General features: G+C 42.3%; 1 protein-coding gene across 13 annotated transcripts in view; it reads right to left on the reverse strand.

Moving 5' to 3' along the window:
* Positions 1-6,457: 6,457 nt before the first annotated feature.
* Positions 6,458-15,269, reverse strand: part of l(1)G0196 (inositol hexakisphosphate and diphosphoinositol-pentakisphosphate kinase) — a 32,707-nt gene continuing 23,895 nt past the window's right edge. For 5 of the 13 annotated variants that reach the window (XM_043425034.1, XM_043425032.1, XM_043425033.1 and 2 more), the window contains 7 exons: positions 12,702-13,634; positions 10,437-10,661; positions 9,730-9,976; positions 9,263-9,354; positions 9,043-9,154; positions 8,591-8,953; positions 6,458-8,503 (listed from right to left, as the gene is read on the reverse strand). In XM_043425034.1, coding sequence (XP_043280969.1) covers positions 8,071-8,503; positions 8,591-8,953; positions 9,043-9,154; positions 9,263-9,354; positions 9,730-9,976; positions 10,437-10,661; positions 12,702-13,634 — 2,405 coding nt within the window. In that variant the 3' untranslated portion in view covers positions 6,458-8,070. The remainder of the gene's footprint in view (positions 8,504-8,590; positions 8,954-9,042; positions 9,155-9,262; positions 9,355-9,729; positions 9,977-10,436; positions 10,662-12,701; positions 13,635-15,269) is intronic. The other 8 variants (XM_043425041.1, XM_043425039.1, XM_043425037.1 and 5 more) reach the window with 3 other exon arrangements.

The raw sequence follows: 15,269 nt of genomic DNA on the forward strand, positions 1-15,269 counted from the left end.
TTTGAGACGGTCTGCATGAGCTACACTATGACTAATAATTTTATAAGCACTAAACCCGTAGGTGCGTGGATCGGTCATGACTGGGAGTGCGAGGATCATAGTAGCAAATTTTCAACGTTGTTCCTTCAAGAAGATCGAATAAATTATTTTCCCTGCGCACAGAGAAACTGATGTTTCTTATTGATTATTGTATTATATTATTATAGTAAATGAATAAATTGACGAAAGACAATTGAAATAACGATGATAATACTGAGAACGATGAGAAGAAACTGAAAGAAGAATCGATTGACTCAAAAACTCTTTACAAAAGCGAATGGCCGACACAAGTTTTGGCTCGATCCTCGATTGATTTGCACAGATTAAAAACAGATCATATTCGTAGTTTTTCCCCTTCGCATAGAATACATAAAATTCGTAACGGATGCTCCTCTTTCCAGCAGTCACGTTTAGCCGATATTAAGCAACTCATTCGTGCCCCGTCTCGTCTCTCCATATTGTTCTGACCGTCTCGGCTATGGGTGCTCAATATCACCGATTTAATAGAGACTATATACTCAGTGGTAAAGAAGGAACGAGTTCAAGGGAGAGTTTTCGGTAATTTACCGTACTCCCGTAATTTCACCGTGCCAAATCCCCACCGTGTATTTCCCCGGCAAGTGTCTTCTCGAGGGTGCATAAAATTATTGATATTCGTATAATACGGCCTCGCATTTAGCCCCAACACTGAGCTCCCCACTCTTTCACTCAAGATTCATCCACGTTTCCAAATCTCGCTCGACATCCAATCAAATTGCGAAATTTGCATGGTCTCTCACCGTCCGTTACTTGACTTTGGGGAACCCCTCGACGCGAATCTCACGAAACGTATATCACTTCCTGAAAAAAATTGAAGTTTAGCCGAAAAAAAATGTGACATTTCTGTCAAAGGTTATTCGAACGAACTCAAATGCAATTTTGTTTGCTTAAATCGAGCATTCTTCTTAAATCATTAATTCTTAATTGAATATATCGTCCCTCAGGTTGTTATGGACCCAGGGGAATGTGAAATATCGTCAGACTCTCGGATAACTTTTGGACCTCTCGATATATATATAAATATAAGAGTAAATATAAGCGAATCGGTGTGCCCATATACGTATATACGACAAGTATATAACGCACGGTGCTAGGTACGGACGTAACGGCAAGCTGACGCTCGGATCGATGCTCGGAGCGTCGGCGCTCCCGCTGAACTTTCGAGCTGCAAGCTCACCCACACAATCCGTCGAGCTCGTTGAATTTTGGCAAATATTTCTGCCCATAAGAATCGTCGCGATGTCTGAAACGTCATACGCTGACGATTTATTAATTTTTTTTTCATCATCACGCACTTGTACGATTCAGTGAAAAAAAAGGAAACAGGAGAAAAAGCTCTATTCGCGACGATTCGACTTCCATGATCTTCCATTCTTGTCGACCCGCTTCAACAGAAGTCATTCAACGAAGGGTCCGTATTTCTTTTCGAACTGACAAGATTTACCGATAAATAACTCCGGAATGGAGGCAACGATGAATGATAAGGGACCAACATTTCTATGGGAAGTGACACTTCACCAAAGCGCTTGCTCGCTTAGCTTGGTGAAAAAAACTCGAATGAAAATTGCTTTGATAGTTTTGTTGGCTCTGTGAAAACTTGATGAGCGGCCAGTGTATTAAGTTTTTATCGCGGATTCGTTTGACAAAATGATCAAGATCGACTTGACAGGTTGAGGACATCGAGGGAGAGCCCGATGGGACACTAAGTGCTTTCTGGGAAATGAAATCATGTCGATTCCCTGACATTCGTACGAGAATCCGCTTCAGTAAAGGGCTCGGCAGCGAGAGTCGTGCATCATGAAAGCTGTGAAGTTGCTCAGTGCTTTTGTGTTTTGCATTATTTTGGGAAAAGTTGAAAATAGTTCCGATTGGATGAGCAGCTTGACGCGGTACATCGTCGACGTTTCGCCATTCCGTCAAGTCGCATTTATAACCAGGCTCGTCGGACACGAACGATTATCCAGCCGTGCGTTCGACGAGTTATGCACGAAAGTTATGCGAGAGTTTCCTGCAATAAGACTCAACCTCGGGGCCAGTCTCGAAAGGAGAAATGGCTCAACGCCCTACCAGCCCACGGACTATTTCATAAAGATGGACGCAACAGCCAGACTGTTTCTCATCGTTCATGAATCTTTGGAAAACTTGCCGATACTACCGTCACCAATATTGATCGATTACCTGGCGAAAATATCGGTTTATCAATACCGCCCGATGTATCTCCTGCTTTTTCTCAATCGCATACCGAGCGAAAGCTTCGAGGACCTTTTGAACTACGCTTGGTCGAAAAAAATATACGATTTTACGATCGTTGAATTGCCCCTGGCCGAAGAGCCGAGAAACCTGAAAGCCACGAATCGAGGCCAAGTGTCCCCGATAATTCATCAGGTTAATCAATTCAAAAATGAATACAAAAAAGTCGCCTGGAGCCCGAGCACTGTATGGTTTCCCAACAAAGTTGCCGACATGGCCGGGCACACTTTGAAGGTCACGAGCGTCGACGCACCCCCATTTTCAATGACCCGATACAACGAGTTCCGTGAAGTAGTCCTCGTTAAAGGTGCAACCATGGATTTGATCGATATGATCGCACAAAAAATGAAAGCGTCCGTACTGTTTTTACCACTTGAATTGGATAGCTCGAAAAAGTCTAGCACCGCTCGAGTTCTTCACACGTACATAAAATCCCAGCAGATCGATTTACAAGCTTATCTCTCGCCTCATTATACAGCGAACATACGCGATCGGATTTTACGAACGGCTACGGTTTTGCCGGATTACTGGTGCCCGGTCGTTCCCATTTTGCCGGTAAAGCACACACTCGTATCGATTAATTTCTTCAGCAGCTACATCCTCAGTGGTGCGATTGTCATTATTTTTGTGCTCTTGAGATGCCTCTTGAGAATAAAAAAATCACCCGTGTGGAAAGTGATAAACTTGGCTCGCTTACTTTTCGCCATTCCAGTCTCGTGCAAACCCAGTAATAATGTTGAACGCATCATATTCACCTGTTTGATCGTCCTGTCGATGGCTTATTCGAACACGATGTACACCTCGATCACAGAGATCAGCCTCATACAGGATGCTGAAATGGAATTCCGGACTTTCGAGGACATCGACAAAGCTGGCCTGACTCCGATCATCACTACGCTTACGTTGAACAAAACGTTTTACAATCCCGATCGTACTTTAGAGAATTTACGAAGGAAAAGTATTCGAGCACGCTTTAAAATGTACCTCTGCCCAAAAATAGCTGCTGAACAAAAAAATGTTACGTGCCTCATGAGCAAACGAGAAAGCACGGTCGCCGTGCTGAGCATGCGAAGACGTCACGGGCGTGATCGAATCAAAATATCCGAAGCTTGCTTCTGGTCGGATGGGAGGGCATTTCTCGTCGGTCCTGGATCACCCTATCGCCACCAATTCGACAAAATCATCGGGCGATTGATCAACGCTGGACTCATTGAAAAATTATACGAATTCAAATACAATAATTTGACTGATTTTCAGGATGGCGACTATTACGATCCCCCGCCAACGGGACACAAACTAAATACGATTCTTCTACGACAGAGATTATTGGGAATCATATGCTTCGGTTTTACACTCGCTTCGTGTACTTTCGTCGCCGAGATCTTGGTCCATCGCTTCTGGAGAAACAAGTGAAACGTGTCCGATCGATACGTCTGAACAGGGAAACCATTTTTTTTCATAATTTTCAACAAGTCTGCGGTAGCGTTGTACTCACGAATTGAAATTTGTGACAAACAAATGGTTATTTTTATTCATTATATAGAATCGCGGTATAACGACTCTAGTACATTTATGCAATGACGAGTCGCTTCGAGAGAGTCTTTACAAAAGCGATAGTGTGTTTTCAGCTGTTTTCGATTACTTTCGAAATTTCTTTAATAACTCTATAACTACAGTAGTTCGGAGAAAATACCGCGAGTTGACATATTTTTTATTTTTTTCCCCCTTTCGATCGCTACCTCTTCGAACTCCGTAGCTTAAGAGGATGAATCAGTCGGTATATCACAACCCCGAGTGCGAGAAAAATTCTTTAGGACAGTTTGACCGATTAAAAGAAGGCTCTGTCAACCGATTTTCGCCATCGTCCCACGAAGGCTGGCAGAGCCTATTTTTAATCGGTCAAACTGTCTCAAGGAATTTAGATTTCGAAAATTCCACGGGAGGTTAGTCGAATGATCCGTACTCTTGACTCATTGAAAATATATTGATTATTTAGTTTTTAAAGAAAAAAATGTTGCATTTATTCGCACACTCGTCGTTATTACGCGAACGCACCGATAGCGAAAAGTAGAAATGGTAAAATCGAACGCAGCGTCTGTCCGGCGTGTCTGAGGGTGGATCACACCTCGCGATTGAGCGAAATCGGCCAGCATCAATAAACCGCTCCGCATTCGTGCACCGCTCTGTTATTAAGGAAATTCTCCAATTCTCGTAATCGCCTCACAATTGGATCGATTTTCTTCGAAAGCATATACATCAACGTTGACTACTGTTGTCACATGACGCATAAACCCAGATTAACTGAGTATCCGTCAACGAAACTTCTGAATATCGGAAAATTACGAGGGGTGAGAGAACATTCGCTGGAGAAAAGAGCCCCGATCGCATGTCCCGAACGAAGCACCCGAGACAACTAACAAGGCGTGACCCCGTTGTGGTGGTCGACTTTTCGAGGGGTTCCGATCCGTCCCCTTATTTGTATCACACAAATACGGGGACACCGGCGTCAAACGAAGAATATGCTGCTCCAATTATTCTGCACGTGCATCTCTTGCGATTCTCCCTCGGATCGCTATTTAGCAGCGTTTACATCATCGTCGATTCCGTCACCCACATCGCCAGTCCTGCACTTTCCTCAAACTCCTCAAAAATACATTATTTTCAATTTTTTTTTTTTTTTTTTTTTTTTCTTTCGCTTTTCGGATTTGGTATAAACAGTGTTACTTGTAAGCGCACCGTTTGAAATATGTGCTCCGCTCTGGAAACAAGGCCTCGACAAAGAGAACAGATTTTAAGGGGGTCGCCCCGTGTGGCAGCCGGATTTTTTCGTCATTTTTTTGCGGCAAGGAAACAAACAGACTTTTGAAATTTCAAGAGTTTATTTATCGGTATTTTAACCCTATGATAGAATTTTTTAATTCTGATATCTCGGGTAGATTAGGTGTAAAACTACTCTCCAGGAACCCAAGAGCCTTTTGATTTGCAAAACAAAACGCCTGAACTGAAATTTTGTGTCATACACTTTTGACACAAAATTGAAAAAAATTCGGCTGCCACACGGCTGCCTTTAATAGAAAATTTATAAAATACGATGCTTGTTTCGTGGTTATTCGTACTATGTACCAATAAAACATCAACTGCACTCTATCCACTGATTTTATTATTTAACATCACCAACAATCGAGTTACCAACAATTTTTTCAAGGATGCATCATCACTTTGTTTTTCACTCTGTATTTTTGGAAGAGCGTTACAAATCTTTAGCCTCACTCACCAAAATGATGTAATCGCTACTGAGTAAAAGCAAAACGATCATTTAATTGGCGACTCCACAGGCGAGTGCGGATTTCCATCTCCGGTTAAACGTTTCATCAATCGTGTCGACAGCTAAGAAAAGAAAAAAATTGATGAAATAATAAATTTAATAAAAGGGATGGGCACACGCACGTGCCAGAAGAGTTCATGTTATGGGATTATAGTCGAAAGAGGGCAAGTGAGTGAAATCAAAACGATTACGAATTCTGTGATGCACAACAGATCAGATCGTCTCCCCTTCACAATCCGCTTCCCCCTGCTCCTTTAACGCCCTTTACGCGCCCGCGTGCTCTCTCTCTCTCTCTTTATATATATATTTAGCGCAACAGCTTTGTCACACTTGGAACGAAATATGAAGGGATGTGCAGTTTCACTTACCGATCATATGCGTGACTAATTAAACGACTGCTGTGACCACAGCACGCCTTACGTAAACGAGATCCTAATGGAAAATTGCTCACGAAATCCATTGAAACGTAGCCGAGACCTATTTTCCCCTGGTTACCGAGAAAGAGAGAAACTACATTTTTTTCTTAAATATTTTATTCCTTTGACACCGTTCCGAAGGGACGCCCGACATTCTGAAACGCAGTCGTTTGATGTACAACGAATCAAATTAGGTTTTACTATTTCCTTGAAAAAAAAAATAAAATCATGGAGGATCGATGATTCGATGGAATCAGAGAAAAATTTGAGAAACTAAACATTTTTGACATAAACTTAAACATTATTCTTTCACAAATATCTTACAGTCAACCACGAAAACGTTGGATGAGGAAAAGGATGAACGAAATTTTCTACATTCCATTCATAATCTGAGTCATAAATCACTTTTACTTTTCGATGCAATTTTTTTTTGTGCTCAAATAAACAACGATAATTCGACTGAGCTACAAGGGAAATTAGTCGAAACATGGCGTATTACAACGTGGGCAGATATGCATCACATTAGTGCTTATTCAACTAAGAATATTCATAATTTATTTTCCTTTCCTCGTATGCTCTAAAAAATATAACTTCGTTTATCCGTTCGTTTTCACATGTACATTATTTGCAGCTTTACATAAATAGAAATGTGGAAAATGAAAAATCACTAAAATTCGACGAGCCGTTCTTTATTTTCTTGCAAACTCGCCAATTTAATGTGTTAAAAGTTTAGCCCGTACGAGGCAAATTCAAAAATCCTATTCTTTTATACAAATCAATGAGGTAAACAAAAACAGACGTCTACATCACATTAGTGTCCACTCAACTTAGAATATTTATAGTTAAATCGTTTTCCTTTTTCTTGTACACACTAAAAAATAGAACTCCATTTTTCGTTCGCTTTCACATATACACTATTTGCAGCTCTACGTCAATAGAAACGTGGAAAATCAGAATTCAATAAAATTCGGCGAGATTTTCTATTTTTGTCCTTCGCAAACTTGCCAACCTTCAATGTCCAAAGTTTAGTCCGCATAGGAGTAATTCAAAAGTCCTATTCCTTTATACGAATTGATCAGGTGAACAGAAATGAGGCGATGCTATACAATTAAGTCATAAGAAATTTTGATTAACCAGCTTTTTTGTCACTATTTTGAATTTTCTTGTTAACACTATTCTCCTCAAATTCGAAATTTACATTCAAGTTCATCAATTCTCTTACATCTTGAAATATTTCCTATCATACATACTTTATGGCTTAACTCCATTACATAATTACACGACTTAGTATACGGACTTTTGTTGTTTAAAAAGCTCAAAAAATTGAGGGTCGATGTCGCTTCAAAACGACAACGAATCAAACGACTAATTACACCATTAACATAATTACAATTTTATCAATAGTTCGTTATGACACCGTCTCTCAAATTTAACGAATAAATAAGTAGTACAAACGGCTGTGACTGGAATAAAAGAAAAACCTGAGTGATCGTTACGCATTGCTTAATAATATCTATACTGAATATTTCAAATATAAAAAAAACTATTGAAAATCTCAAATGAATTCTCTTTTCACTAAGACTCGTTTTAGGGGATAGATTTGAAAAAAAAAAAGCAAAGAATTAAGTAACATTGATTTCAAGATCCTGAACATCGAACCCTACAGCTGTATTTTTTAAATATATTTTTTTTAGCTTCGACAAGATTTGATTTTCTTATTCGAGGGATATAACTCTGAGTTTGTCATTGAATTGTTAGAAAGAAAAAATACCATGAGTAACTCCGGTTTCAATCATTCACAAAGTTCGTCGGTCGAGGAAAAAATGTTGCAGGCAAATTCAAAAGAAGTAAGAAGGATTGAGGCTGATGAATATATTTTTTTCAAAAAAATTGAAGGCTCGCGATGATTATTCAAGCAACGAAATACTTGTTTGAGGCAAATAGAAAATGTTCGTACGTTTTCGCTCAGAGTGATCCCTCCACAGCTACGAATTTTTAAAATTAATCCTTCTTATCCTGAACGTTGAATCCTATAATAATATTGGAACTTCCTTTAAGGCTGCTGGCCAGAGTCAGAATCGGTTCTTCCTTAACATCGGTCGGCGATGTGACCGAAGATGCGGACGGACTTGCCGCGGTTCGTTTCCAGTTTTCCAAATCTTCGCACGACATTGTTGAGAACGAGCCGGTATTTGTGTCAGCCCTTTGACAACCGTAATCAACGTCTATTTTACGAGACGTTGATTGCGGAGTGGAGACACTCTGCGAGCGTGCCATCGTTTTGATTTTTGGACGATTCTTCAACCTCGCCGTTTTGACTCGGTCGAGCGAAAGATTCGAACTCGACATCGAAACCGCTTCGACATTTTCCGTTCCCCCAGCTTCTTTTATCCTAACATCTTCGTCGGCTATCTCCATACTTTCCACCCGAAATCTATCCAAATGTGTTAAGAAAAACCGTGAATACGTGCTAAAAAAAAAACAAATTCCATCAATTCGTATTTGTTGGAAGGAGACGAACCTTCCAATTTTCTTGAAACTGCTGCTGGGTTTAACCAACGAATCATCCTTGTTCCGATCAAATATAGACTTGATGTCCTGTTTGCGATGTTCCTCGGTCTCTCGTAGCGTGAGTGTGTGATCTTCGTCATCATCGACGGCCGCATCCTGGGACGTTTCATCCTGTGCGACGCGGTCTCGTAAATGTGCTAAATCAGAGCCCGTCTTTCTTATCAGGCCGTCTTCGTTGCTGTAGTAATCCGTGTACGAAATACTGCCACGACTTTCCGCGTGCATTTCCTGATCGATACTCCTGCAGAAGTCGTTGAACTCGATATCGAGACGGGGAGTTGTCGAAGCTTTCGAACTCGCGAATGGCTGTGTCCTTGGGGAAAAAGTAAATTTAATGATCAACACAAAAGTAGGAGAATCAATATCTCTGCAGAAAATTGAAAGTGATTTCGTGCTTCTTACCCGTCGCTGCTGACTAAACTTATAGACATACTGCACTCCCCTGCTGAAGTTGGAGCCGGTGAAGATGGTCCTGAAGACAAAAACGATTGTGGCTCGCTGCTCCATCCGGCGCCTTGCAAATAATAAAATTCCGATAATAAAACCATCATTAGCTGAATACTAAATGAAATATGATTATAGAAAATCAAACAACGAGAAAGCAGGTTTTTCATTCACTTACTATTTGGACTCGTTGGTGATAATTGATTCCGATTGTCACTTGCTTCCCCATCCAGCCCTGATTTGTAGTGCATCGGCGTTGGTGTGACGTATCTGTCATAGAGATCGATCGGCAATGTATGCATGGAAACAGAGGGCAATGAAAAAAAGTAGAAAAATTCAATCTCGTCATAATTTTCAATAGAACCTTCGAAAATGTTGGATCCATTGGTTCATGGGATTAAAAATTTTTAAAATGTAACTCTCGACTCGATATGCCTAATGAATTCAGAGCTGGAATTATCACGCAGCAAATGGATTATAAAAAATATTGTCAAATTATGAAAAGGGAAGATCCACCGTTGCAAGGTGACTTCCTAACTGTGAGTGAAACACACAAGGATACTCCATAACGACCCTGGAGATGACTGAAAGACAAACAATTTTTTACAAAGAGTAAAAGCCACTAAATGACATTTTGTACAATACCTGGCAGCTTCAAGATCGGAAGGGTGATACTCGCGATTGATGTTGCAAATACTCAGATTGGGTATGACCGAGCTACCATGAGTGGAACCACCGGGCGATGGGAATTTCGGAGGCGACGAGGCTGGAGTTCTGAAGAGCGAGGCATTGGTCATCATGTCCAAGAACGAATCGAGTTGCCTCAGCGACAACGCGTTGTGCAGGGTCTCCAGTGGCCTTATCGGTGGCACGCCTCCGAAGCCCTCGATAGCTATTAATTAAAAAATCATTATATTTGGACGCGCGATGCAAAATTACTGAATACTTTAGATTGTTTTTTTCGTAAGAAAAAAAGGGAAAAGAAACGATCCTGTCGAGTTACATTGAAATTGGCACCTCACAATATTTCTTTCAAGTCACTGTGTTAGCCTGAGAGTTTTGCTTGTCGACTCGAAACAAACTTCTCCTCGTTCGCAGCAAATCGTTAATCTTTGATAAATCCACATCGAAGGGAGAAACTTTGAAATCTCGAACCACTCACAATCGAAAAGATTGCTCAACTCGTTGCTTGTTCAAATAACTCTATAAAATATTGACGAAATTCTGTTGAACGACCAAGAATATCAGCAAACGTTTCTACAATTGTCCCTTAATTTGTTACGACTCTTCACCTCAATATCCTCTCGAAGATGATGCACCAGAGGAGACTCTGATCCCTGGCTCAAACTTACCAGCAACGGCAGATGCGTGTGGCGGTACCATGTCCTTAAGATTGGGAGCACTGGATGATCCGCTGATGACGGCTGTGCTGAACAGGCTGTTCGTCGAGCCGGTAAGTTTCTTGCTTACGTTGTATCCCAACAGCTTGAAATAACTCATCTGCCCGGAGATACTGTGACGGTGGCGCCTTGCTGTGCAGGTAGGGTCAGGTTGTTGAATGATCGAAGGTCGTGTGTCTGGGGATGAGAAGGATCTTTGTGTTTGGAGTCTGGGATGTGAGGAGGATGGATTCGATGATGACGCGTGCTTTGAATGCTCGTTACAAGTGTTGAGTGTTTCAAGGTATTTTGTGTTGCTTTCATTCGCAATCGCGTGATCGTTTGGCTCGATGATAACGGTGGCATAATCATTGTGGCGATCGTGGCACAAGCAAGTGCAGCGAGTGACGGGATACTTTAAGCGTGTTCCAAAGATTCTTTGGCTGTGACAGGCTGTGCTCGGGGACGAGAAATTCTCATCGTTCGAAAGCTTCCCCCAGTCTGAGGTACCTCGCGACGATTCTTTGTCGCTTGAACGCTTCGACGGATAATCGTACGAATGCGAGACCGAGGAACAAAGGCTCATTTCCGGATGAGAAATCTGCCTGGGCAAAGATTTTTTGGGGCTCTTATCATTCAAATTGCCTCCCTTTTCCGGGGATTTTTCATCCGTCCGATCAAGATATTCGCGGTTGTACGAAACGCTCGAGTCTTTGGAAAAGTGTCCACCCGGATACTCGCGATCGTCAGCGCCCGCCGATGCTTCCGTTATTATAATAGGGCACGAGAACTTTCTCGATAAAAAACTTGCCGGCCTTTCGACCACTCTTTGAGGAGGTGCTAGAAAACGCGGCGACGCAGAGGGCCCACTCGTTTGCCGAGTAAATAAACGATTTCGTGGCTCCGTTACGGTACCGATATCGCTATTTTCGCCGGAAGTAGCTTCGTGACAGTCGCAACAGTTTAGAAAAGAGCTAGCCGAGGCACGAGTGGAAACGGGGTCCGTGAGACCCGTCGGGCAAGACAGTTGCCTTGACAGTCGGAATCGACTCCGCGAAGAAACCGCCCGAGAGTCTGGAGCTTTCGTCAAATTCAATTCGCCAGACTGATCGACTGGATTGACAACAGTATTTTGCGATTCGATTGATAAAATCGAACACGACTTTTCGCAATCTTTCGTACTTCGAGGCCCAATGATATCGAGCAAGTTTGAACGAGCCGGAGCATGCGAAAGAGGCTTGTCCGTTGACGTTTCGTTGGATATTTCCCGAGCAAAGCAGGATCCGCGATGAAAAATGTTTGCTTGGTCAAGCGAAAGGTAACGACCGACGGAACGAACTTGCTGAGGCTTGAAAGAACTTGTGGATAAACTTGGCAAAGATCTGCGCCTTACTCCAGAAACGAATGAGCGATTGTCGACTCGTTCGTCGATGACTTGCTTCGTCCTCTGTCGATCGATCGATCTACTCTCACAGGGCTCGAATGACGAGCGCCGATGTTCGGTGCAACGAGGAATATCGAAGTTCCTGTGAGACTTCTCGAATGACGGATCGTCGAAATTGGGGGGCGAGAACTCGGATAAACCAGTGGAACTTGGAGAAGCGGATCTCGACGCTCTCCTCGACGCATTGGCGGCTTCGAGCGACATTTTGTAACAGCAACAATTAATCAATTTGTGAGATAACGATCTAACGAAGTATGTTTCGAAGTTAGAACGCTCGTCCGGTGGAAGATTGACGCTCTGTTGAATGAGAATGGAGACGTTGCAATTGTAGCAAAGACAGGGTTGCGAGCAGGGCGAAAGGGAGCGGGAACGTTCGGTCAATCGGAGATTCCGTCTTAAGATGTCTCCGCTGGATGATGAGGCGTGTCTTTCGACGGCGCAGATGAATGAGCCGCGGCAGAAATAAAATGGCGAATTAAGGGGTCCGGTTAAATCGCTTCTGACTTCGTTCAAAGAGCTTCTGCGATTCGAATCTCGCAATCGAGGCGGCAAACTCGTTGAATATTTACGAATCGGGTTTGCTTCGTCCCCGGAATTGGGAGCCGAGCGAATTTCGCTCCTCGGACCGAGCCTTTTTGATTCTCGTCTCTCCCCTTGTCCGCGGGATTGATTTATGGAAAATTGAGACATTTCACACTGATAACACCGTCGGCAGGTGGCATCGTCGATCGGGGAAGTAATGCGGGGGTCTTTGATGAATTTGGGGAACGTATTTTGACAGGCCGCTGACTCACCCCTCGGGTCGCTTCCGGTGGACAGGGTCAGCGCCGATTTCGAACGACCGTATCGCTTGTTTTGACTCGTCTGAAGTGACATTGGCAACAAAGTACTGCTTTTGCAGCTTGACAATGATACGCCCTCGGTTCTGTCCGATCTCTCGGACCCATGGGAACACACGGTCGGAGAAACGGTGCAGGTCGACGCTGCAATGTTGCTGTGCAGGGTCACCAGAGGGCTGGACCCGTCGAAAATCGTTGCTTTCAAAGGGGCAGGCAACTCTGGTGAGCTCAACGAGTGTGGCAATGCTACAGGAATTCCCAGACAACTTGGCGATCGTGTAATCGAACGATTTTCCCCTAGGGCACTCTCGCGGGGTTTGCCATCGATGGAAATTGCGCTAGAGACGGGCCTGCTTTCCGTAGGTTTTTGGAGGACGCTTTTTTCATCGGTTACAGGGCTTTGTGATGGCGAAGTTTGAGGGTTTTGTTCAGGAGTGGCTTTATCACGTGCATCGTCCTTCTGCGACGTTAATTTTTTCTCTTTCGATTTCGTTGGCTTTACCGAAATTCCAATTTCCTCGCGGATCGAGCTTTTTTCGAGGAGGAGATTATCCCCGAAATCCCAGAAATCCGTTGCCCCGATCGCCGAGCGATCGTGTTTCGGAGACTTGTAAAACTGCACGTTCTTTCGCGCATCCCTCGAATCTTTGGGCAAAGGTTCAAACGCTCTTTTGAACTTGTCTCGATCCGGAATCGCTCGAGTATCGGTAAGTAAGCTCGGGAGATCGGGAGAACTCGAGAAATAATTATCGCTCGTCGAACCGCTCAGACGATTGGGAGAGTGCGACAGTCCTGCGCTTCGCATCGACTGCAGCTTCGGAGCTACCATACATTCTAATTCTTCGTAAAAAAATTCATCGACCTCGAAACGACTCCAGCCTCGGTCCTCTACTCGCGATATTACGACATTCAAATCATCGATGTTTTGCAATTGATGAAACGAATCGTCCAAGAGAGAAAGAGAAAGGATATCAAACAATTGTAACGAAAGATGTGAAAGGAGTGGGAAAAATATAATTAAAAAAAAAAAAAAAAAAAAGAAAGAAAGAGAGAAAGAAAGAAAAGAGTTTAATTATGGCAGCGTACGACGCCAAAAAAAAAGAGCCTTGGCATGAAATTCTCGATCGAGTAAGTCGATTAAGAAATATTGGACATATTTTTTATTCAAATTCCTTAAATTTTCATCAAAATTAACGATAATTTACAACGCAACACAGCTTTAAAAAAAAGGCTTAAAAATGTTTTGCTCCGTATTTCGTACCAGGCTAATGAGATATCGAACGAAAAAGAAGGAGAACATAATAGGAGTATAATAAAATCTATTGCAAACCTGAGTGTGCAAGTGCGAATCAATAATATCGGTGCGGTGATATATGAGAACAGATCCTCCGACAATCACAAAACGGCATGGCCAACAAACACTCCCAAGCACATTGAACACCGTGCAAAAGCATAAATATGGATCAGAAGCAACAGAAAAACAACATATTTCCACTGAGTGTTTTCGTCCTCGACACTGATGTGCTTCGAAAAAAATACCTGACCGAATGTGAGCCTTGAGCCTTAAAGGGGGGTAAAAACTTTGAGCAGGTAATCCATCAAAATTCTCCGGCATCGCCAATGCTGCGTCATATTATTCTGCTACTTTTTTTTCGTTTCCACATTCATATAAAACAATTTCCAGCACGTAATTCGAATGGGGAAAGATGAAAACGCGGGTTTGTTGTGCTTCTAATAAGCTGAAAATTAACCAAACAAAGTCACACGTCGTGGACACTCGCAAATCGTGATTTTCGGGCAGGACTCAAAAGCAAGCGTGGTATTTTGGGTACTACGAGAGTTGCAAAAATTTATGATCGGATATAATCCTTCGATTTCACACATTTATAAGTGATCGAGTGCGAACAGATGTTTGATGGACCATAAAAATAATTTTCAAATTGAATCATCCTCATTTTCTGGAATTCCTATCATCCTGGTGCAGCAGGAACAATGAAAGTAGCAATTAAAACTCGATTTTCTTTCCCCTGTTAAAATTCAATTTCGCAAAGCATTGAAAAATAAAATTTTCCATTTTCTACGCGGTTCTCTATTCAATCTGTAGCCAAAACTCATGCGAGCATGTTTTTATACGACATTATTACGAGCAGTGAAATAATGAGGTTTTTTTTTAAACTATTTCAAAGTCTGTTGAAAAACGAGGACAACTTTTTCTCTGACTGGGGAATCCATTGAACAAGATACGTTCTAATCGAAGGGGGTGCATTTACGAGCCTGTGTACTACGTCAATGGTCGTTTTGTGCATATTTTCATTTCTGTATGTATATTGATATGCGTGTAAAATAATTTGTATGTGGATACATAAGAGCATTGAAACGCTTGATAATTGAGGATTGTGATTAAAATAAGGAGAAGGGGGTGTGTGGGTTGAGGAGGTGAAACGCCGATGGCTGAATGGATCGCAAGATCGCATGAAGCTTTTAACGAGCCAAGTGCGATTAGACAATGTCTGAAAGTAGGCT

The sequence above is a fragment of the Venturia canescens genome, chromosome 7 (genome assembly GCF_019457755.1).
Source record: "Venturia canescens isolate UGA chromosome 7, ASM1945775v1, whole genome shotgun sequence".
Classification (NCBI taxonomy): domain Eukaryota; kingdom Metazoa; phylum Arthropoda; class Insecta; order Hymenoptera; family Ichneumonidae; genus Venturia; species Venturia canescens.